The sequence below is a fragment of the Bufo bufo genome, chromosome 4, assembly GCF_905171765.1.
Source record: "Bufo bufo chromosome 4, aBufBuf1.1, whole genome shotgun sequence".
Taxonomy (NCBI): Eukaryota; Metazoa; Chordata; class Amphibia; order Anura; family Bufonidae; genus Bufo; species Bufo bufo.
The window spans coordinates 200,169,684-200,195,750 of NC_053392.1; the positions used below are offsets into that span (position 1 = coordinate 200,169,684).

The 26,067-nt window shown below is 41.9% G+C and overlaps 1 protein-coding gene across 8 annotated transcripts in view; it reads right to left on the reverse strand.

The window, feature by feature from the left end:
- The window catches only part of TNIK (TRAF2 and NCK interacting kinase), a 335,955-nt gene that overhangs the window by 21,206 nt on the left and 288,682 nt on the right, over positions 1–26,067 (reverse strand). For 6 of the 8 annotated variants that reach the window (XM_040428231.1, XM_040428228.1, XM_040428235.1 and 3 more), the window contains 4 exons: positions 14,241–14,413; positions 13,536–13,653; positions 7,265–7,429; positions 2,779–2,911 (listed from right to left, as the gene is read on the reverse strand). In XM_040428231.1, the coding sequence (XP_040284165.1) occupies positions 2,779–2,911; positions 7,265–7,429; positions 13,536–13,653; positions 14,241–14,413 (589 nt within the window). The remainder of the gene's footprint in view (positions 1–2,778; positions 2,912–7,264; positions 7,430–13,535; positions 13,654–14,240; positions 14,414–26,067) is intronic. The other 2 variants (XM_040428229.1, XM_040428232.1) reach the window with 2 other exon arrangements.

Genomic DNA, 26,067 nt, shown 5'->3' on the forward strand with positions numbered 1-26,067 from the left:
CCTTAGATATTTATGGCAAGCGTGCGCATCTGTTTTTGGAGCTCCCATAAAAAAGAGAGGCGAAAGCCACACACTAAAAATCACCTCTGTATTCACAGCAGTCGCTCACCAGATGGGACGGGTGGTCATCAGGAGACCAACATTGAATTAGGTGTAGGTCCCAGAAGTGGGACCTGAATCTATTAGACATATATGGTGTATCTTATAAATGTCCAAGGCTACTTTCACACCTGCGTTAGGTGCAGATCCGTCTGGTATCTGCACAGACGGATCCACACCTATAATGCAAACGCTTGTATCCGTTCAGAACGGATCCGTTTCCATTACCATGAAAAAAATAAAAAAATAAAAATAAATAAAAATATATATTTTTTTGTTCATGATAATGCAAACTGATCCGTTTTGACTTACACTGAAAGTCAATGGGAGGCGGATCCGTTTTCAATTGCACCATATTGTGTCAGTGAAAATGGATTAGTCCCCGTTGACTTACATTGTAAGTCAGGACGGATCCGTTTGGCTCCGCATCGTCAGGCGGACATCAATATGCTGCAAGCTGCGTTTTGGTGTCCGCCTCCAGAGCGGAATGGAGGCTGATCGGAGGCAAACTGATGCATTCTGAACGGATCCTTATCCATTCAGAATGCATTGGGGCTAAACTGATCCGTTTTGGGCCGGTTGTGAGAGCCCTGAAACGGATCTCACAAGTGGACCCAGAAACGCCAGTGTGAAAGTAGCCTAAGATGGGAATACCCTTTTAAGAATATGAGGAGCACTAAATATATAATTACTGTATAGGCTTTTGGTAGAGCACATATTGGTATTGTATTGTTTCTCAAACTACTACTACTTAGCAAGTATAGAAAGTGGCAAGAAAATATAGAAATCTTGAATACTTTTTCTAGAAGGATGCATATACTACTGTATAAAGAATTGAATTCCAGCTTTCAAATACTGATGATCAGGACAGGCCATAAATATCAAAGGGATTGTGCAGCCATTACATATTGATGACCTATCCTCAGCATAGGTCATCAATACAAGACTCCTGGCACGCCCTCCGATCAGCTGTTGAGCACTACTCAGATACTGATGACCTGTCCTGAGGATAGGTTATCGATATGTACTGGCTGCACAACCCTTTTGAATCGGTCAGTGTCAGTCTCTCAGCATCCCTGCCAATTAGCTGTTTTAAGGGGGAATCAGTGCTTGTGAGCGCTACAACCTCTCCAATGTTTATATTGTTCAGCGAGATGTTCATACTCAGAATGCCGTATTTTTTATGATGCCTGTTCTGAATATTACAGCTTTGCTCCACTCACTTGAATGGTATAATGCCAAAAATATGGCGCTCTGAGTAAGAAAATTGTGCAGAGCAATATAAACATTGAAGAGGCCGCAGTGCTTGCACAATTGCCACATCCCCTTCAAACAGCTGATTGGCATGGGTACTGAGAGCTGGACCCCACAACCTAATATTGATGGACTGTCCTGAGTATAGGCCATCAATATTAGAGAGATGGATAACCCTTCTAAGATAATCCTGAGTAATAGTATAGTATATAGTAATAGTCATGTGGCTATTTTAAGTAAAACTTAAGGCAAATTTCCCAAAATAATAAAACTCATTTACTACGTTCTTTAAAATGCCAAGACTGTTAAAGGGAACAAAACACCACAAAATGCAGCATAATCTGCAGGCAGCTTGGTATAGAGAATGAAGAGTTGAGCAGATTGATATACAGTTTTGTGGCAATAGATTAAGTATAAAACTCCATTTTTTTCTGACTTCAGTTGTACATGGGAGCCATCTTATCAGCGACTGACAGCATTCTCTCTCTCTGTGTGTATACTGAGATAGCTGTCAATTCACTGATGACACCTCCCCCTGTGTACAAATGAAGTCAGAAAAAGCTGAGATATAAATGTATAAATTACAAGTTTTACTAAGGCTACATGCACAAGACTGCATGTATTTTGCAGTCCGCAAACTACATATCCATGAAATACAGATAATGGCCGTCTGCATGCTTTTCCTAATAGAACTGCCTATTCTTGTTCACAAAATGGACCAGAATAGAATATGTTCTATAATTGGCGACCACAGAGATGCAGAAAGAAAATGGATGATATCCATGTGCTGTCCGCATTTTTTTTTATAGACCCACAGAAATGAATAGGTCCATGTGTGATCCACAAAAAATGCACGTTGGATACGGACTCAAACAACGGTCTTGTGCATGAGGCCTCAATCTTTTCCCAAAAACTATCAATCTGCGCATCTCCTGCATATTGCATTGCATTTTGTGGTGAAACGTTCTCTTAACTCATTCACTGTGGCCTGTCAAATGCAAATTCCAAGACGCTCTGTACATTAAAGGGTTCTTAAACGGTTTTCGCACAGGATAGAGGATAAGTATCTGATCAGTGGGTGGATCTGACAACTAGAACCCTCACAAATCACAAGAATGGTGGTCTTGTGTTCCCCAGAATGATAGATATTGAATGGTGTGGGGCCTTATTGTAGTACCTAACTACAAAAATTCTGTAGAACATGAGAGTCAATAAGTACAGGTTTTACATTTATCTGGAACATGGTATCCCTGCACCACAAAGGAAGCAACCATCCTGTCAGTTCTTCCTAGCATTAAATGGGCTAAGCCATCACAATGAACCAGTTTAAATACAATCCTAAATTAGTCACCTACCTACCTACCTACCTGTTGGCTACAAGACCAGTACCAACTTACTTAAGTACAAACCATATTTTCCTAATACCTGTTGCAGAAGACTCTTCATCGTCATCATCATCTTCATCATCGTCATCATCATTATCAGTGGGTGAAGTTTGGTAAACTCTTGGATCAACAAATGGAGTAAAGGATGATTTGGTGGTGCTTCCCATGCCATACTACAAGGGTTAAAGCAATACAGGTACATACATAACTAAACATAAAACAACTATGTAAACATATTGCAATTTTACAATAAATCGAATATTGGTAATAAATAAATCCGAGTGCTGCTCTGCTGCACACAGGAAAAATCTCCTCATATTTTATCCATACGTAGGATATCCTCCACGAACTGTTCATGACATGTCCCTGAGTGTCACTGACATGGTTGCGAATAGATGCCAGTTTTCTAACACTTCATCCACTCTGGTCCAGTTTTATGTAATAAGTGTATATTTTTTTTTTAGGTAAAATTGAAGTCATATCCAAAAAGTAACACCAATAAAATCAACAGCAGTTCTGCTGACAGATCGGTGCAGACATACCTAGAGACCATGCAGGCTTTTTGACCGAGCTGTCAATGTTTTCATCTCCCTGGCACCGCGACAGCAAGTACCCAGTATTCTGTTGCTTTATGTCCAGTGCCTTGGAATATTGGGTATTGAATGCTTCCCAGCCGCTCCCCCTTGCTCCGAGTACCAGCTCTCCAACAGACTACTTATTGGACACAACAGCAGTCACTTAGGGCAGCGGCCAAGAGACATTCAGTGCAAATGAGCCATAAAACTAAACATAAAGGGACAGCCTCCTGGGCGCTTGCACCAGGTGGACGAAAGCATCAATATCTCAGTCATGTAACTTGCATGACGATCTCTCTAGGCATGTCTGTACTGAGCTCCCTGCCACCTACAGAGGGTCGACAGCTCAAAACTGCTGACAGATTCCTTTCTGAGAAAAGAAAGAAAGAAAATAGCTACCATTGTGATACAATAAGCTTCCATGAAATATTGATTTAATATATGTGTCCTGGGTTTCCTTCTACAGACTAAAATATTAGCATGTAGTTTGATTTGTGCCCGGAGTAAAATTCGCTCACTGCACAGAAAAATATATATTTTTAGCTATATACATCAAATAAACTACTACCAATAAATGTGTCATAAAATACAAACTATTTAAAATAAATGTGTAATAAAGCTGGTGTAGATTTACTTTAGCATTATATTAAAGACATTTATGACACACAATAAGGTTTTATGTTGGGGATGATTGTTCAGCTTTTATTATTTTGTTTTATATTTTATTTTTTCAGGACTGGTTTGGGTAGGAATTATAGTTAACCTAAGAAGCAGATATGTTTCCTTAGTTACAAATCTTACCAATACTGCATCGATATGCATGTTTGCAAGTTTAAAATCTTTAATAATGAAACTCAAAAAATTTGAATATTGTGCCAAGTTCATTTATTTCAGTAATGCAACTTAAAAGGTGAAACTAATATATGAGAGACACTCATTACATGCAAAGCGAGATATTTCGAGTCACAATCTCAGGTCCCCTTTCATCAGGGGGTATGGACTAATTAGCTGACTAGAGTGTGACACTTTGAGCCTAGAATATTGAACCTTTTCACAATATTCTAATTTTAATCTTGCATTACTGAAATAAATGAACTTTTGCACAATATTTAAATTTTTCGAGTTTCACCTGTACATTGTTTCATGGGTCTATAGCCCTTTCCTGGTAGGTTAATACACTGCATAAAAAGGTGAATTAAAGAACCACTCCCATGTTTATTTTCTATACTTGTATTTCAAATAGATATTAAACCTCCTTTACTAATAAAGTTACATTTTTAGATGCTTAGTTTATACAAAAATTCACTGCATAGAAATAGGAATAACCATTCGTTCCTTATACGTATGTCTTCTCCAGGAGGCCAGTTTCTCTCCTTCCTGTGCACATTAAAACTACAAGCAGAGTCTGAAGGAAGATGATCATCTGCTGTATCTCCGCCCTCATTCCTCCCACTACATCCCCCACCTCCTCCTCCACACCAGCACAGAATGCTTACAATCACTAAGCTGCAAGGTTATGGGACCAGATCAATCACATAGGTTACACTTAGCAGATAAACGAAACAACCAGAAAATGCATAGATCTGTGTTAGCTCTTCTATAAGCCCCTTTATTAGGAAATTAAATCTAATCATTTCATCAAATAGTGTGTTGATGAGAATATAGACTACCAGGAGGAGGATCCGTGGGTGGAACTATTATGGAGGAAACGCCCATCCTCATTTAGACCCTCCCCTTTCAGAAAGCAGTATTCTGGAACTTGTAGGCAAGACTGCAGCAGCATAGGAAGGGTTTTTAAAAGATCAGCAGCCATTTTTATAGTAGAGAGAAAAGGCCGATAAAGATGGCAGACCAGCATGGGAAAACCAGAAAGGAGACATGTAGCAGGGATGAAGTAACAGTAGGAACCGTTTTGACATACTTGTAGACATATCTTTAGGTTTTGAGAAAACAAACAATGGGAGTGCTTCTTTAAAGGCCTTTCTCAATGGAAGCTGAGATGCAGTGCACTAATAAGCCATACACGCTGGACTTCCAACGCCATCCGCCGAATTCAGCTGATCAGTAGGGGTTCTGGGTGTTCTACCAATCAGATAGTGATGACCTATCCTGAGGAGAGGTCATCACTATTGAGAGACCCTTTTAAACTGTGATGTTCTGTTTGAAATGTTAAACAATGTTTTAATATACCGGTACTTTGTGTTTTAATTAATCATCATCTTCAAGACCTCTGCTTACAGGCTTTCAATGAAGACCTAGTCGCATGGCAATTTCATTCTTTGAAAGTTCTCATTCAAGTACTACAAGCAGAGATCTTAAAGGGGTTATCCAAGTTCTATAATGCCCCCCCATATGCCCGGGCCCCTCACAGAGATTGTACTTGCCTCGCTCCCCGGCACCCGCGTCGTTTCTCATACCGGCACGGCCGCCGCTGCATCTCATAATCATTCAATGATTTATTTTATTTTGTTAATGAAAAAACATTAGCTACTGGTTTCTAGCAATGGCCATGTAAATCTCATAGTTGTATAATGATGTATATTTTTTCAAGGTATCTAGCTAAAGATTTTTATTTTAAGCTTGCCTTATCTTTTGTATGTATTAAAAAAATCTTCTTTGTTGGTAATTTAAAATTCCTCCCTTCCTTCTACAAACAACCTCTTAATTAGATATTCGGAATAAGAAACGATCCTTGCATTTAAAAACATGATATGAAGACCACTGACAATCAATCAGTGTATGACGTCATCATAGCAGTAGTTGGGACCACCAATAGAGTTTGAGGATGTCAGAGTCTGATCATACATGCTATTGATCAATAAAATATAACTGTGTACAGACTTTGGAAAACTTTGGGGGAAATTTATCATGGACCGACGTTTTATGCTGGTCTATGATATCCCATGAGCTGCTGGAGGATGTGCCTAATTTATGACGAGGTGCATGCCTCACTATATATTAGGTGCATCCTCCAGGAGTCCGTAGGCCTAAACAGAAATTATCATCAGCTCTGAGCTGAATTACATTTCTGTTTTCTCCAGGTTACAGATAGGATATGTATATCAGTTCGGTAGGGGTCCGACACCCAGCACACCCACCGATCATCTGTATCAGGTTGCTGCAGTGCTCGAAACTAACAGTATACAAATGGAGGCAGAAGGCTCCGTAAACTGTGCAGTTTCCAGTGCCAGCGTAGTGAAGCACAGTGCCCATTCACCTTTCCAAAGGTTAGGTTATCAATATCTGTAGCCTGGAGAACCCCTTTAAATTTTCATCAGATGGAACTATAAGACATGATGTGGGCACACTTCCCACGTGAGCCAGACAAAAGTTCTAAATGTTATAACCTTGGATAGTATAATTAATTTAAATAGGTTTTCTGGTTTCAGCATATTGATGGCCTATCCTCATGATCAGTGTAGGTACAACTCTGGGTCTGGCTGTGGGTCACCTGTATAAAGGGGCTGCATAAATGAAGCTGCAATCTCCTGCACCACCACTACTAAGTAGACACCATGCCAGTAGATGGCCCCATACTGCTTGCATGAGTGCCATGGCCCCTTTAAACAGCTGATTAGAGACGGTGCTAAGAGTCAAACCCCGCTGATCTAATATTGATGGCCTAACTTTGGGCTAGGCCGTCAATAGGCCGATGCCGGAAAACACACTTAAGATAAAGGAATGACATGCTATCATATGACAGAAAGTCAGGGAAACTTTTATGACTGCATAGACCTTGTGGTTAAACTCCTCTACACAGTGACTACTAAGATTATCTGCGAATGAAGAAGTGAAACTTTCCAACAAAGTTCAATTTAGGCATACATTCGCATTGCATGCAGTAACAGATTTAGAGGAGGTATGGTCATTTATGTAGTGTTACACCAGGGTTAATACTCAGAACCAGTTAGCCAGCAAGCGTTAAGGTTAGTTGGTAGTGGCACCACCTACTTCAGTCCCAGTCTCCATTTCCTGTGCATGCGTTGAACCTCTCCCTAAAGCCTCAGTTGGAGTACCCACCGGAGAGTGGCTCTGTTGAACTAAGTCAGGGAGATTTATGTGGCCGGCAAAACCATTACTTTCTGCATGGCCAGAGCGTTTTTTATCTCCAGATGTCTGCAGAGATAGGAAGGAAAGTACATGGACAATTACATTAAAAGTGAAAATGTAAAGAACATCATGCATGTAAAGCTTTAGGAACATAACTAGGAAGTACAGAAATATTAATTATTTTAGTATACTACAAGGCAGCCACAGTGTACACCGTCTCCTCAAACAGCTGATCGGCGGGTGTCGGACAAAAAAAAAAAAATATATATATATATATATATTTCATAAAATTAAACAGAAAGGGTATAAATGACCCCCCGTGTCTGTGATTGTTTTTATTATCATGATTAATTTTATTTATCAACTCCTAGTATTGATTATAGCTTAATTTAATCATATGAATTTTTTTAAAATATTGTTTTATATATATTCATATTAATTCTCTATTTTTTATATACACTGCTCAAAAAAAGGAACACTTAAACAACACAATGTAACTCCAAGTCAATCACACTTCTGTGAAATCAAACTGTCCACTTAGGAAGCAACACTGAGTGACAATCAATTTCACATGCTGTTGTGCAAATGGGATAGACAACAGGTGGAAATTATAGGCAATTAGCAAGACACCCCCAATAAAGGAGTGGTTCTGCAGGTGGTGATCACAGACCACTTCTCAGTTCCTATGCTTCCTGGCTGATGTTTTGGTCACTTTTGAATGCTGGCGGTGCTTTCACTCTAGTGGTAGCATGAGACGGAGTCTACAACCCACACAAGTGGCTCAGGTAGTGCAGCTTATCCAGGATGGCACATCAATGCGAGCTGTGGCAAGAAGGTTTGCTGTGTCTGTCAGCGTAGTGTCCAGAGCATGGAGGCGCTACCAGGAGACAGGCCAGTACATCGGGAGACGTGGAGGAGGCTGTAGGAGGGCAACAACCCAGCAACAGGACCGCTACCTCCGCCTTTGTGCAAGGAGGAACAGGAGGAGCACTGCCAGAGCCCTGCAAAATGACCTCCAGCAGGCCACAAATGTGCATGTGTCTGCTCAAACGGTCAGAAACAGACTCCATGAGGGTGATATGAGGGCCCGACATCCACAGGTGGGGGTTGTGCTTACAGCCCAACACCGTGCAGGACGTTTGGCATTTGCCAGAGAACACCAAGATTGGCAAATTCGCCACTGGCGCCCTGTGCTCTTCACAGATTAAAGCAGGTTCACACTGAGCACATGTGACAGATGTGACAGAGTCTGGAGACGCCGTGGAGAACGTTCTGCTGCCTGCAACATCCTCCAGCATGACCGTTTTGGCATTGGGTCAGTAATGGTGTGGGGTGGCATTTCTTTGGAGGGCCGCACAGCCCTCCATGTGCTCGCCAGAGGTAGCCTGACTGCCATTAGGTACTGAGATGAGATCCTCAGACCCCTTGTGAGACCATATGCTGGTGCTGTTGGCCCTGGGTTCCTCCTAATGCAAGACAATGCTAGAACTCATGTGGCTGGAGTGTGTCAGCAGTTCCTGCAAGACGAAGGCATTGATGCTATGGACTGGCCCGCCCGTTCCCCAGACCTGAATCCAATTGAGCACATCTGGGACATCATGTCTCGCTCTATCCACCAACGTCACGTTGCACCACAGACTGTCCAGGAGTTGGCAGATGCTTTAGTCCAGGTCTGGGAGGAGATCCCTCAGAAGACCGTCCGCCACCTCATCAGGAGCATGCACAGGCGTTGTAGGGAGGTCATACAGGAACGTGGAGGCCATACACACTACTGAGACTCATTTTGACTTGTTTTAAGGACATTACATCAAAGTTGGATCAGCCTGTAGTGTGTTTTTCCACTTTAATTTTGAGTGTGACTCCAAATCCAGACCTCCATGGGTTGAAAAATTTGATTTCCATTTTTTTATTTTTGTGTGATTTTGTTGTCAGCACATTCAACTATGTAAAGAACAAGGTATTTCAGAAGAATATTTAATTAATTCAGATCTAGGATGTGTTATTTTTGTGTTCCCTTTATTTTTTTGAGCAGTGTATTTATTATACAGTCATGTAATGTGTCATGGATGTTATAGAAACGTAACTTCTTATATATTCTTACCAATTTAATGTTTTTCTATATACGTTGATTACGATTTTTGGGTATTAATATTATTATATATGAAATCCCAGCTATCTTTCTTCCCCACCCTACAATGTCTTATGTTTTGCAGACTTGATAAAGGGGTCCTACTTACCCCGAAACCTGTTGTCTTGAACAAAAAAATAAAAACTGATTTTATTTGATACCTATATCTGGTTGTGTACTGTGCCTCTTACTATCTACAATCAGCTCGACAATTCCAATATTAGATCTGATATTGATGACCTATCCTGAGGATATGTCATCAAAATGAAAAAGCCTGGAGAACCCCTTTAAGCATTCATACTACCTACATGCAAGCATTTCACAAACTGGTTAACACTATCTTATCCAGAAAAATACTTCACGCTTCAAAAATGATAATCATATACACTTTGGTATTATAATACGTGATACAAAAACAGAATCAGAATTTTAATGTTAAAGGGGTTATCCGATATCTAAAATATCCCTCCCATTGCCCAAGCCCCTTGTATGGATTATACTTACCTGCTCCCTAGCACCTGCATCTCTACGGATCCCTGCACGGCCACAGCATCTCCCCGTTGCTTAGATAAAAACATCTGGCGCATATGGGGAAGAGGGTTTCAGCCAATAGCAGGCCGCGATGGTGATCAGCCTCAAGAGGGCTCGTCCCTATCGCGGCCTGCTATTGGCTGCTCCCCCCTTCGTTGCCAGATGTTTTGGTCTGAGCGACTGAGAGATGCAGAGACGACTGTGCAGGGATCTGGTGAGACGCGCATGCGGGGGAGCAGGTAAGTATAATCTATACAAGGGGCCCGGGTATTGGGGGGGATATATTAGATATCGGATAAGCCCTTTAATTTGGAACCTTACCTATCTGTATGGACCATTATCAAAATGGTCAAAGGAGGCTTCAGAGTATGCACCAAACACAAAACAGGTAAGCCACAAGCATACTTGCCATCAGTCCTGATTGTGCTAGGTCTATCCCACGAACTGGGATGCAAAAAGCTTGGGCTTGTGCAAATCCAACCCCCCAAAAATGTTCTTGTTTTATGGGTGTTCCCTGTCTGCTTGGGTCCTTCTTGGGGCGGTGCTTAAATGTCCTGATTTTTACTTTTTATATGTTGTAAGTATGCACATCAAGGGGTGTCATGTTTGTTTGTGAGCCACTGGTTGGGGAACATGGTTGTCTTATAAACAGCAAGGAATAAGGGAATAAAGCGTAATATCACCATTCCAGACATGAATAGTAATTCAACATGCAAACCTTTTCAGGTTGAAATGATGAATCCAGAAGTGGCAACTGATCTTTGGTATAAACTACATATGGTTCTTTTCTACATGCACAAGTAGGATTGACATTTACTTAATAAAAAGCTGAATATGAAACCCCGATCCTCTCTGCTGCCACACGGACACATAGTGCAGTGAGGCACGGCTGGGATGCAATCTAATATTTATGAAATCGTTCTCGGCATTCATTATTTGGTCAGATCGCTGACAGAGTCTGGAGACTTTATTTACATTTAAAAAGAACTATGAAATGATTTATAAGGGGAATTCAGAAAGGCAAGGAAGAGACTTGAAAGCAATCTTGTAGGAGATGGCTGTGCCTTTTCGCTCGCACATCTTGGCCCTTTTCCAGTGATTGAAGAGAAGTTAAATCAAAACCAGAAAAACAACAGGAATCTTAAATGTCACTCATAAAGTGCAATCTTCACTTGCATTACATTATTGTCTTATCACAATGTGTTTCAAAATTAAAGGCACCGGCCTCACTATATACATATATTCCTGAAAGGAACAATAGACCTCCAAAACTATAAAAAATATATAATACATTCTTAAATAAAAATGTCTCCAGCAATTAAAGGGGTTGTCCTGCCATTTATATTGAGGACCTATCGTCAGGATAGGTCATCAATATCTGATGGGCGGGGATCTGACACCTGGCACCCCGCCGATCAGCTGTTTGAAGAGGAGGCAGTGCTCCATGCGAGCACTACTTCCGGTTTATTACACTGTGTGTCGTCACTGAAGTTTCGGCGGTGTAGTGTACGACGGACAGTGTAATGAAGGGGAAGCAGTGCTCACATCGATCACCGCCTCCTCTTTGAACAGCTGATCGGTGGGGTTGCTGGGTGTTGGACCTCCACTGACCAGATATTCTGACCATAGGCAGGACCATAGGCAGGACAACCCCTTTAAGCCTTCAAGACTTTCTGCAAGCTGCAGGAACAAGACTAAAATCTTCCAGGTGCAGTGTGCGCCCTTTCTGCCCACCCTCCTCCATCTTTGGCTGGAGACCACTAGGTACACCAGCATTATATCGCTGAAACCAGAAATTCTGGAAAAGGGGGCGGGGCTTAGCTCCAATTGACTATAATGGTGCATGTAAGCTGCATTGCTGAAGGATCTGTGAAAAGAATTACACCTGGAGTAGGTAAATTTTAAAATGTTTTTTTGTTTTCATCAATGTGTTTTCTGCAATTTGATAAAAGAAAATGTTATCCAGCTTTTCCTGCAAAACAGATCTGGCTAGCAACGGCACAGTTTGGTATTAAGGACAGGAAATGTATCTAGGTAGTGTGACACAGTGAGAGGTTTGATCTGGGAAAACAGGTATTTTCCTCCTAGCATGTGCTGCTGGGCTGATTTACAGCCAGGTGAGGCCAAATACCGGACCGGGTTTTGGTAGCACCTGGCTGTCCTTAAATAGGCAGCTGGGCTCAGAAGCCATGTCTCTGTGTTGGGATCTGGGAGCCTCTTGTCTGGATGAAGGCTTGCTACCTGTTTGGTGTGAAAACAGGTTGGTTCTGCTATGCTCAAGGACTCTTTGAGGCAGAATTGCCACATGGTGTGAATTACCACCAACACCGCAAGGTGACTTTTTGCTTGTTTATGACTGCTTGTTTTGTCACTTGCCTAAAGTGTGAATAAAACACTGAACTGTTTGATGCAAAGAACTTTTTGTTGCCTCTATACTGCGTCCGCTAATCCTGTCTACCGGAGAGAAACCCCACATATATTATTCATTAAATCTCTATTACAGATTCTGATGGGTTTCTACCCAGCTTTCCCTGGACTCTAAAAGGCAAATCTGGCTAGCTATTTGGTTGAGATGAGCGAATTTCTGGTTATGAAATTCGTTCACGCTTCGTTTACTGGTAAAAGGTGAATTGCGTTATGGATTCCATTACCACGGACCATAACGCAATTCTATGTCAGAATGCATAACAGAATGCCTTTAGAGGCATTCCGTCATAATCAAAGTCTATGGGCTGCATAACGGATCTGTTCCGTTTCAGTTATGCAGGAGAGGACTACCCTGCATAACGGAAACGGGACGGATCTGTTATGCAGCCCATAGACTTCTATTATGACGGAATGAATAACGGAATTCCTCTAAAGGCATTTTGTCATAGAATTGCGTTATGGTCCATGGTAACGGAATCAATAACGCAATTCACCTTTCACCAGTAAACGAAGCGTGAACGAATTTCAAAATATGAAATTCGCTCATCTCTAATGGCAAGCCATGGCATAATATGGTAGCAAAAGAGAAATGTAGTTACAGTACTCATCAGCAGTGATGGCCAGTTCGCAAACACGGCGAACTGGCCATCACTTCTCATCAGATCTGTATTACAGCTCTATATTGTTTGCTACCCAGCTTTCCTGGGATCCTGAAAGGAAAACTATGTTGAGCTGTATGGTTCTGTTGAATACTATATCTACCTGTGGCACGGCTTAAAAAGATGTCACATGCTCCACAGACTGCTATAATAAATGACTGCAGTCTATGGTTTTGGCAATCGAAAGCCATGTTCAAGTCTCTTAGGGGGCCCAAAAATAAAATAAACATTTTTTAAGTGTATAAGATTCAAATCAAGCCCTTTTCCAATTTTAATTGCAAAAATAAACATAAATGGTGTTGTCTGAAGTATTCAAATACTGCATAAACGTAGTTATCCTGCACAGTCAAATTTACAACTGGAAACCAATAAAAATGTAGGAATGTAAAATAATCACGAAGCTGTGTTAATACAGAATTTAACTTACCTCTCGTATCATCAAAGTCCCTTCCCTGGAGTTACTTCTGAATGACTCTGATTGGGAGTTTTCAATATTCGGTATCCCTGTATTATATGGCTCATTATTTCCAGACATTCCAGTTGGTCTACAGACAAAAAGCAAAGGGGTCAGGAGGACACTAGTGAATATGGTGTGTGTGATTTACATCTCAATGTGAACACATCCCTAGAACAGCTCCATATAAAGGTTTCAGACATCCTCAACATGCAAGATCAATGGCCTCCTATTCCAATAATGAACGATTCCTACTGCCATCTGTGGTGGGATAGGTCATCCTAAATGGCCGGTCTTTGAACCACAACTTGCACTTCCTACTAGTGTTATAAAGGTTTGGATTTTTATCAGGGGTGAATGGGCTAAAATAAAGGATGGGTTCGATAAGAGGCTCACACTGTGCATCCTCTCTGATTGCAAATCTTAGCAGAACGTTTTGGTACTTCTTCTAGAGCTTACGTCAATGCAACCTCTGGTGCACTAGCCACTACCTCTTCCTATGGAACCTTTTTTATAGTATGTTATTTTTCATACCATTGCTGATTGTAAGGCAGGAAATCTCCATTTTCCTCCTTCCTCCATAGCCATAATGCCTAAAGTTCTACATGATGAGACTAAGAAAATGCTGCTCTTTGGCAGCAGTCCATTAACATGCATGTACACTATTACAGCACTTACATGAGACGTGGGATGTCGCTAACTGGCACAGTTCCATCTTGAGTCTCACCATCTTCCTCTTCACTACTCTCAGATTCCTCACTGGATGAAGAATAGTCCGTCACCTTCTTCATTGGTCGATTGGTCTCCTCAATGCGAAGTTCCCTCAGTTCTTTTGCTAAGGCAGTCAAGTCCTGTAAAAGGAGTGATATTCTTATAAATCCACATCAGTGAGGAATGAGAATGCAGGAGCCATCTCCTCGAAGTGAGTGGTAAGCTGTGCCAAAGCCAATGAGAAAACAGCCAGACGATACTATTACAACCATTTCTATCAGACAGAGACAAGGTTTAAGGAAGAGGTAACATTAAAAGACAATTCTTTTCATTACAGACTTCTTAAAAACCATAATGTGCCTATTGCATAGAGCAGATGGAAACATTCTTGTGAAATATCGGAATATTCTGTCATAGTAAGCTGGAAATTATTTTCTTTTGTGCTTCTATATCCCTGGGAGTTATTATTCTCAGATAATACAATAAATATATATATATATATATATTATTTTTTTTCAATAACCTATTTATGGAAGAATTTGGATATGAACACTTGTTTCCCAGTTTACTATGAATAAGCCATGATTTCTCCACTGGGACATCACAGGCAGGGCGGACAATATGTATTCCGTGTATAGATAGGTCATGCTTGTAAAGCAATGTAAGTGAGGTAGTGATAAAGCATGACAGCTCTGCGGATGATGAATTTGCTGAATCTGTGGAAGAAAACATGCAAACGACAAACACACCATTGGTCTTACCATTTCCCCCTACATTTGTGACCAATGTCGCCGCCAGATCAGGGTTTAAGGAGAAAAAAGTATTGAACATCACCGCATTCATTTATTTCCAGACAGACAGACGTTTCCACTGCTATCTATAGGTATTTTCTACAAAGGGCTGCTTCCCAGGACGCACTATTAAACTCTGTAGCAACGTATATGTGTAAAACTTCCCTTCATTCAAATCTACACTTTCTTGCATGTGATTATTTCTTTCTTCTAATGATGACTTTCCCATATTATAATGTATAATCAATATATATATATATATATATATATATATATATATATATATCAGGATTACAGGTACACTGCAGATCTGCATTACTATTATGTGTGTGGAGGTAGATAATAGACAATAAGTAGACAATACGGGGGACGGGGTGCATAAGTAGGTATACGGGGGAGATTTTTTAAACAGCCTAAATATATTTAATTTCTGAAGAGCACTATCATAAGTGACAGTTTTGATTGGTTGCTCATAGATCTTTGGGTCATCTAATGCAACGTTTATGGCTGAAAATGTATCGGCCAAGATTAATCCATGGATTATGACCTGTACTTTAAAGGGGTGGCTCACTTCAGCAAATGGCACTTATCATGTAGATAAAGTTAATACAAGGCACTTACTAATGCCTTCAGCATGTTAAAAGATCTGGATTGCCTAGAATTTGCTTGTTGAAAGGGCAATTGGCGGCAGTATTAGACTATCGTTAACAAGCGTTACTACAAACGCTTATTGGCGATCATCATGCATAAAATCTGCCAAGGTAAGGCCTCTTTCACACGGGCGTTGCGGGAAAATGTGCGGGTGCGTTGCGGGAACACCCGCGATTTTTGGTACCCAAACCCGAACTTCTTCACAGAAGTTCGGGCTTGGGATCGGTGTTCTGTAAATAGTATTATTTTCCCTTATAACATGGTTATAAGGGAAAATAATAGCATTCTGAATACAGAATGCATAGTAAAACAGCGCTGGAGGGGTTAAAAAAAAATAAAAAATCATTTAACTCACCTTAATCCACTTGCTCGCGTAGCCGGCATCTCCGTCTGTCTCTTTTACTGAATAGGACCTGTGGTGAGCATTAATTAAAGTTCAAGGACCTGTGATGACATCACTCCGGTCATCACATGGTACGTCACATGATCTTTTACCATGGTGAATCACCATGGTAAAAGATCATGTGACGTACCATGTGATGACCGGAGTGATGTCATCAAAGGTCCTGTAACTGTATTTAGTGCTCACCATAGGTCCTTCAACAAAGGAGACACAAGGAGATGCCGGGCTACGCGATCAAGTGGATTAAGGTGAGTTAAATGATTTTTTATTTTTATTTTAACCCCTCCAGCGCTGTTTTACTATGCATTCTGTATTCAGAATGCTATTATTTCCCCTTATAACCATGTTATAAGGGAAAATAATAATGATCGGGTCTCCATCCCGATCGTCTCCTAGCAACCGTGCGTGAAAATCGCACCACATCCGCACTTGCTTGCGGATGCTTGCGATGTTCACGCAACCCCATTCACTTCTATGGGGCCTGCGTTGCGTGAAAAACGCAGAATATAGAGCATGCTGCGATTTTCACGCAACGCATAAGTGATGCGTGAAAATCACCGCTCATCTGAACAGCCCCATAGAAATGAATGGGTCGGTATTCAGTGCGGGTGCAATGCGTTCAACTCACGCATCGCATCCGCGCGGAATACTCACCCGTGTGAAAGGGGCCTAATACACCCTTAAAGGGGTATTCCCACCTGAGACAATGGGGGCATATCGCTAGGATATGCCCCCATTGTCTGATAGGTGCAGGTACACTGAGAACGGAGCAGGGAAGCTGGTGGCCAGAGGACCCTGGGTTTTCCGGGGTCGGGGCACCATCAAGCGCTCTCCCCGTAGTAGTGAATGGGAGCGCACCGTGCTTGCGCGGCCACCGCTCCCATTCATCTTTTTGGGGCTGACGGAAATAGCCGAGCCAGCGTTCAGTTATTTTCGCAGTCCCCATAGAAATGAATGGAGGGAGGCTGCGCATGCGCAGTGCGCCTTCGCAGCTTTCGGGGCTCCGTTCTCAGGTTAGGTGTGGGTCCTAGCGATTTGCCCCCATTGTCTGTGATAGGAAAACCCCTTTAAGGGATTGAACGTAATGGTTTATTGAGCAACAAAACCATTATTTGAACTGTATACCTAATACATTTTATATATATATATATATATTTATTTCTAACTTATTATTTAGATATATTTATTATTTATATCTATATCTACATATTATTTAAAGTGTATACCTACTTGTGCACCCCTAGTAATAATACATATGCTTTAGTAAAGATTACCATGCTAAAAATTGATTATGAAAGCATTTTTATTAAAAGGGACTGGCCAATGGATAAAATTTAAAACCTATCAGCAGAATAGGTAATAAATGTATGTTCACTGGGGGTCCAACCACTGGAAACTCCACTGGTTAAGAGAATGGGGGCCTCAAGTCCTCTGTGTGAACATCGATCCATTCACTTCTAAGGGAGTCATGGAGAAAGCCAATGCTCCATTCACATACGGAAACCCACTGGAAACAGCACCAATCATGAGAACGGGGGTCCTCTATGTGACCATCAATCCATTTTCTTTTTTTTGGGACTGATGGAGGCTCCACTTGGCAGTCCCTTAGACCAGTGTTCCTCAATTCCATTCCTAACGGTCCAGCTGTCGGTCATGTTTTCTGGATTTCCTTAGTATTAAGTAGGTGATATAATTAGTATCAATGCATTGGGACTTAACACAGGTATTCATTCTGTGGGATAATCTCAAATCATGACCGGCAGGTGGGCCCTGAGGACCTGAGTTGAGAAACACTGCCATAGACACTGATTGGAATGGTGGTCAAACATGCGCATTACTGCTCCATTCACACAGGGGACTCAAGGTTCCAGCAGCCGTAACCCAATAATCATACATTTCTCATCTGCCCTGTGGATGGGTAATAAATGTTGTCCATAGGCCCAATCCCTTTAAATGTATATGTTCTATTATGGCTTGAGACAGATAAACTGGAAAAATAACTCGAGGCTACACACTTTTCTGGAATTAAATTGGTATAACACAAATTGTGTGGACTAGAATTAGTATTAAAAGAAGCAGGCATTTGTGGCTCCTAATTTCCATTACCTGTATCCATCTCAAGAAAAGTAGCAGCAAATGTTTTTTTTAATAATGGGGAGCAATTACCTTGTGCAGTAATAAATGGCATTACCTTCATTTACCATGTCGATGGAATACTAACGTAATAAGGGAACGCTGAACAGAACCAGTTACGGCTCTATTAATTCTAATGCCTTGGGCGGTCAATGAAATTGCTCCAGTCTCAATTTCCCAAACTGCTAAAGACACGGCATTAGGATTTTGTGTATGCACATCAACGTGTGCTCTTTATTCAATTGAAAAATTCAAATTACAGTTTTAGAACTAACGATCCAAATCATAGTTCATATTAAAATGAATATTAGCTCCAACTTTTGGAATGTTTAATCATTTTCAGCCAAGGAATAAAAAGCGATATAACCATTCTGTTACTTTAGTCAATCAAAGTTTGAATATAGCGGACGATAAATAGGGTCTGTAGTGTGCACGTGAAAGAGAAATCCTACAGATGCAGTGTAACCTTAAATGTCTAGAATATTCTCTCTGGGGTCGGCCATCACCAGACAATATCAATTTGCACTAAAGCACCCTCATAAGAATATTCCTACCAGAAACCCACAGCAATCGTTTGGGGTAGAGCTGATACAGAGAAGCCACGGAGAAAAAAAATTCTCAGCATTTCCCTGAATGCCATCAAAAGGATAATACATACCACAAAACAGATATATAATAAAGGTGTAAATGGGCATGTACGGCTACCTCCAGGGATAAAGGCGTATGTAGAATGTGATCAAGTACTAGTTAACCAACAAAATCACTACAACTACACTAAACTTGCAACCGTTTAATGCCGGCCATACAGTTTACATAGCTGTCGGACAAAGGCTTCTTTGGACAACAGCTATTCCTCCCCATGCCCATGCATGCTGGGCTCAAATAAGTGTTCTTGTGTTCTCAATGGGGAGAGGTTAGTAAGACTAGTGTCACACTACAGCTAAACTGTTCCGGAAGGCTGTTCCAGTAGAGGAAAAGCCTGCTGGAGTTCATTGCATCCGGCATAGCCGGAAACTGCCAGGCCCCATTATCTATAATGGGACCTGGCGGGGATCCGGCCTGTTTCCAGAATTAGTGCTGAGATTCGGCCAGACAAATACCACTGCAAGCAGAGTTTTTGTCCATTTGAATCCTGGCACTAATGCTGGAAACAGGTCGGATACCCGCTAGTCAATAAGTTCCGGCGGGGAAAGGTAGTATCCAGCTATTCCTGATACGATGAACTCCTGGACTCCGGCAGATTGTTCCTCTACCGGAACAGTTTAGGGCAAGTGTGAAACCAGCCTAAGCCGCTGTCCGACTCCCCTGGTGGCAATTACTCTCCTGGAGAACAAAAGCATGGGGCATGTGTAAATTCAGCATCTGCTGTCAGGGTACAGTTTTGACAACGACTCTAGATGGTGGGCCAGTCGTGCTTAAATCGGCAGGTTCAGCTGTAATCAAGCTAATATGAATGGCCACCTTCACTGAACAGGGTGAAAAAGTTCAGGCAGTGGGATTCTACATGTCTGATCATTTTGTTCTCAGGGAGGAGAGCCAAGCGTACAAGTGAATGATGGAGTCAGAAGAGATCGCTGTCGGCTGAAGGAGCACTCAGCAGACAGCAATCGGACGTATTCAGCAAGCTTCATGAGTCTTCATTACTATGACTAGAGATGAGCGAATTTCATATTTTGAAATTCGTTCACACTTCGTTTGGTGGTAAAAGCAGAATTGCGTTATGGATTAGGTTACCACGGACCATAACGCAATTCTATGACGGAATGCATAATGGAATGCCTTTAGAGGCATTCCGTTATTCATTCCGTCATAATAGAAGTCTATGGGCTGCAAAACGGATCCGTCCCGTTTGCGTTATGCAGGGGAGTCCTCTCCTGCATAACGGAAACGGGACGGATCCGTTATGCAGGCCATAGACTTCTATTATGACGGAATGAATAACAGAATGCCTCTAAAGGCATTCCATTATGCATTCCGTCATAGAATTGTGTTATGGTCCGTGGTAACCTAATCCATAACGCAATTCTGCTTTTACCACCAAATGAAGCGTGAACGATTTTAATAACATGAAATTCGTCATCTCTAACTAGGACTAATGGCCTACTCAATCCTACTTTCCACTAGTTAATGACTTTAGCTTTCTAACCAATTTGAATTTAACCAAAATTATTTTTCTGTCCAGTACTAATTGTCCGTGTAATTTAACTTGTAAAAGGCAAGAAAGTCATTTTCTTACCGTTTTGTTTTTAGTTTTCACTCTCCGCGGCATGATCTTTCCATCATCCGCGGGCATTTCCTGTGACATAACAGCCTGTAGAAAGGTATCGAGTGTGAAAGGAAAGGACAGTAAAAAAACAAACAAAAAAAAACCAACCCATGATCTGTTAATGAGATGTCCCAGGTTTCCTGACCATGCCATTACCAAATGTGTGCAAAACAGTAGAAGACAAGAAGTGCACTGTACACATGAAGAATCCACTAACAAGTGATGACAAGCAGCCTGGACATGAATGCAGCAAGTCACATCTTCTGTGCCTCGTTGACTCCATCACACAGCAGCACTCAGAATGAATTTCTCTCCTCATACATGCAGTGACCCAGAAGCGAGCATGCACAAAGTCTATGTGATCTCCGGGCACTGGATCAACATACCATATCACGTAAGTGGGTAGTTAATACAGCAGTGAGCAAGAGACGTTTTTGTATCTATTGGATATAAAAGTAATGCTCAACTCATAGCCTACAATTTCAATGGTAAGGGTACGTCCACACATAAGCAAATCTGCAGCACTGTACTGTATCAGCAAAGTGAATGAGATTTTAAGAAAATTCATCCAGACGCTGCACAGAAAATCTGCACCATACCAATTCATGCTGTGGATTTCACCAGTGGCTGTCAACCCTTGCAATGCAAAGGCTGAAAGCAGTAGAGGATCTACTGTGATCCTGGAAGCGATGCTATGGCAAAAACCAGTCCGTTTTGGGTGTTTTTTGTGTCGGTGGCTTTCCTCCTGATCACCACATCTGAACCCTGGGACCCCCACACATTAGGGGTATAAAAGAGTACAGGACCATATGCTAGGGCAAGGTTCCAAACAGGGACTCCCTTATCAGGGTGGGTTGCTCCGTGGTTAGGTTCTTCAGGGCATAACAGCTTATTCACCACTATCACCTTAGGGTGTTATAGGGTTTATTGTCCTCCTCCTCTGCCACCTAGGAGACCCGACCCTGCATCTCTCGGAATTCTGGGAACCTATGCCTATTATAGATTCTCTATAGTACACCCAAAAAAGACAGCACCATTGGCTTTCTCCACTGCATGAAGCACCAGTACATCTAGCAATGCTGTGGTGGGTAAGACCCTATTCAGCTGTTGTTACTGTGGTTTCCATTTTTTTATGTTTATGGTTGGTCCTTATTCATGGTTCCTGGCTTAGGTTTTTTGTATTTACTTCTTGCATATTGAGGAGCTCTATTTTTTTTTACTGATTGTAGACATTAGAAGTTATGTTTTAGTATGCCCTTATGTTTGGATAGTTAGATTTTTAGCTCTTAAGGGTTCTCTTCATTGCTTTTTCCATTTCATTGTGGGGAAAATGCACACACTCCTTTTGCTTTGCAAATACTGAAGACCTGATGGAATCTCAGTGGTACCAATGAAAGTAAATGGTGTCCATATGTCTACAGTTGCAAGAAAAAGTATGTGAACCCTTTGGAATGATATGGATTTCTGCACAAATTGGTCATAAAATGTGATCTGATCTTCATCTAAGTCACAACAATAGACAATCACAGTCTGCTTAAACTAATAACACACAAAGAATTAAATGTTACCATGTTTTTATTGAACACACCATGTAAACATTCACAGTGCAGGTGGAAAAAGAATGTGAATCCCTAGACTAATGACATCTCCAAGAGCTAATTGGAGTGAGTTGTCAGTCCAATCAATGATATGAGATTGGAGGTGTTGATTACAGCTGCCCTGCCCTATAAAAAACACACACCAGTTCTGGGTTTGCTTTTCACAAGAAGCATTGCCTGATGTTAATGATGCATCGCACAAAAGAGCTCTCTGAAGACCTACGATTAAGAATTGTTGACTTGCATAAAGCTGGAAAGGGTTATAAAAGTATCTCCAAAAGCCTTGCTGTTCATCAGTCCACGGTAAGACAAATTGTCTATAAATGGAGAAAATTCAGCACTTCTGCTACTCTCCCTAGGAGTGGCCGTCCTGTAAAGACATGAGCACAGCACAGACTGCTCAATGAGGTGAAGAAGAATCCTAGAGTGTCAACTAAAGACTTACAAAAGTCTCTGGCATATGCTAACATCCCTGTTAGCGAATCTATGATACGTAAAACACTAAACAAGAATGGATTTCATGGGAGGATACCACAGAGGAAGCCACTGCTATCCAAAAAAAAACCCATTGCTGCACATTTACAGTTTTCACAAGAGCACCTGGATGTTCCACAGCAGTACTGGCAAAATATTCTGTCGACAGATGAAACCAAAGTTGAGTTGTTTGGAAGAAACACACAACACTATGTGTGGAGAAAAAGAGGCACAGCACACCAACATCAAAACCTCATCCCAACTGTGAAGTATGGTGGTGGGGGCATCATAATTTGGAGCTGCTTTGCTGCGTCAGGGCCTGGACGGATTGCTATCATCGAAGGAAAAATGAATTCCCAAGACATTTTGCAGGAGAACTTAAGGCCATCTGTCCACCAGCTGAAGCTCAACAGAAGATGGGTGTTGCAACAGAACAACGATGCAAAGCATAGAAGTAAATCAACAACAGAATGGCTTAAACAGAAGAAAATACACCTTCTGGAGTGGCCCAGTCAGAGTCCTGACCTCAACCTGATTGAGATGCTGTGGCATGACCTCAAGAAAGCGATTCACACCAGACATCCAAAGAATATTGCTGAACTGGAACAGTTCTGTAAAGAGGAATGGTCAAAAATTACTCCTGACCGTTGTGCACGTCTGATCTGCAACTACAGGAAACGTTTGGTTGAAGTTATTGCTGCCAAAGGAGGTTCAACCAGTTATTAAATCCAAGAGTTCACATACTTTTTCCACCTGCACTGTGAATGTTTACATGGTGTGTTCAATAAACACATGGTAACATTTAATTCTGTGTGTGTTATTAGTTTAAGCAGACTCTGATTGTCTATTGTTGTGACTTGGATGAAGATCAGATCACATTTTATGACCAATTTGTGCAGAAATCCATATAATTCCAAAGGGTTCACAAACTTTTTCTTGCAACTGTATATGGATTCATCGTCCCTGTGCTCACCGCTCTGTTATGAATGGAAGCAATAATACTAATGTAAAATAGCCAATTCGTTTTTTCTAGGACAAGTAAGCTCTGTTCACACGTGCATTATTCCTTTTCCATCAGGATTCTGTTGCTGCAAAGACATGTTCACACTGTGTTTTTTTTCTGCATGGATTTCAAATCCACATCAAGAAGGGGAAACCATGGTGGATGTCCGCACATGGATTAGCCCTTCTGAAAGGGGCTAGTTCAAAGTTGGATCCATTTTTCCAAAGTGTATTTTTTTTTGTGTGCACATACCCTTAAAAGGTCTGATCACCGCAGAACGTGGCATTATTCTACCCAAGAAACCTGATAAACTCAACAGTCAATGAGGGTTTAAAAAACCTGGATTGGTCATGATGCTATGCCTAATATGGATCCTGCAAAAAGGGAAGCCATGACACCAGCATGGTCAGAGCATGATCTCCACCTTCGTGGTTATGATATATATTACTGTGTTTAAAGGCTACAATAGGTCTAAAATTGCCACATTTCTACGCGGTAATACATGTATTCATAATTTTAGCAATTTAAAAAAAAACTTTATTATTCATTAATTTTTTAAAAAAATGCAGTAAGAGTCTCAAATACACTGCGTCAGAAGACTACGTGTCGTGTAGGTCCCAGGAAACCAGAATGGAACACAGGGCGTATATTTTCAGTGGAAAATGAACAGGTGGCAACCACAGATACAGCATCCAATGCCATGAGAAAATCACTGAACAACATGATCACAAATGCAGTGGAGGAAGGGATGTTGGCGCCTAATACTAAGAAGCTAGTAGAAAAAAGGCATTGACATGAAGAAGATAGGGAAACATCAGATATCACCCAAAAACTGGTGACACTCTACGCCTAATGGCTGGCTCACACATGCATTTTGTAAATCTAATGGTCACTTATTGCTACATGTAAAATGTAGGCCATAAATTGACAATTGCTCACTGTGTATATATTACAGTCCAAACCAGAAGATGCTAAAGGAATTGCTATACTCAGAAGCTTGTGTGATGCTGCAGAGAAAATCTATCACATATCCATAAAGGGTTAACTGAGTGCATGCTTACAGAGCCCACTCTTGAAGATACGTTTGGAGTGCTGTATACAGTGTCCGAATATCAGCTGAATTTCTGGCCAACAGTCACCTCTAGGAACACCTGGCTGGCAGAAGGAGCAGCTGTGCGCTGCTCCTTCTGCCAGCCAGGTGTTCCTAGAGGTGCCTGTTGGCCAGAAATTCAGCTGATATTCAGCTGGTTCTTTGGTTGTGTACTCTCGTGACACATACACTCTAAGGCTACTTTCACACTAGCGTTCGGGGCTCCGCTTGTGAGTTCCGTTTGAAGGCTCTCACAAGCGGCCCCGAACGGATCCGTACTGCCCCAATGCATTCTGAGTGGATGCAGATCCGCTCAGAATGCATCAGTTTGGCACCGTTTGGCCTCCGCTCCGCTCAGCAGGCGGACACCCGAACGCAGCTTGCAGCGTTTTCGTGTGCGCCTGGCCGTGCGGAGCCAAACGGATCCGTCCAGACTTACAATGCAAGTCAATGGGGACGGATCCGTTTGACATTGACACAATATGGTGCAATTTCAAACGGATCCGTCCCCCATTGACTTTCAATGTAAAGTCAGGATTATACCATCAGATCGGAGTTTTCTCCAATCCGATGGTATATTTTAACTTGAAGCGTCCCCATCACCATGGGAACGCCTCTATGTTAGAATATACCATCGGATTTGAGTTACATCGTGAAACTCAAATCCGACAGTATATTCTAACACAGAGGCGTTCCCATGGTGATGGGGACGCTTCAAGTTAGAATATACTGAGAACTGTGTACATGACTGCCCCCCCCCCTCCTGTATTTAACTTATTGGTGGCCAGTGCGGGCCCCCCCTCCCTCCTCAGTATTAATTGTAACCAGTGCGGCCCCCCTCCCTCTATATTCATCGGTGGCCAGTGCGGATATTAAATATGAGCAGTGCGGTCTCCCCCTCCCTCCCTCCCCAGTATTAAATATGAGCAGTGCGGTCTCCCCCTTCCTCCCTCCCCAGTATTAAATATGAGCAGTGCGGCCTCCCCCTCCCTCTATTCATTGGTGGCCAGTGCGGATTCAAAGTATTGTGATCAGTGCGGCCTCCCCTCTCCCCCCCCCCTAATTAAAATCCCCCCCCCCCCCCCCATCAATGGTGGCAGCGGAGAGTACCGATCGGAGTCCCAGTTTAAATCGCTGGGGCTCCGATCGGTTACCATGGCAGCCAAGACGCTATTGCAGTCTTGGCTGCCATGGTTACTTAGCAACAAATAGCAGCATTATACTTACCTGAGGAGCTGCGATCTATGTGACCGGCCGGGAGCTCCTCCTACTGGTAAGTGACAGGTCTATAGGCAATGTGCCGCACAGACCTGTCACTTTACCAGTAGGAGGAGCTCCCGGCCGGTCACAGACATCGCAGCTCTTCAGGTAAGTATAATGATTCT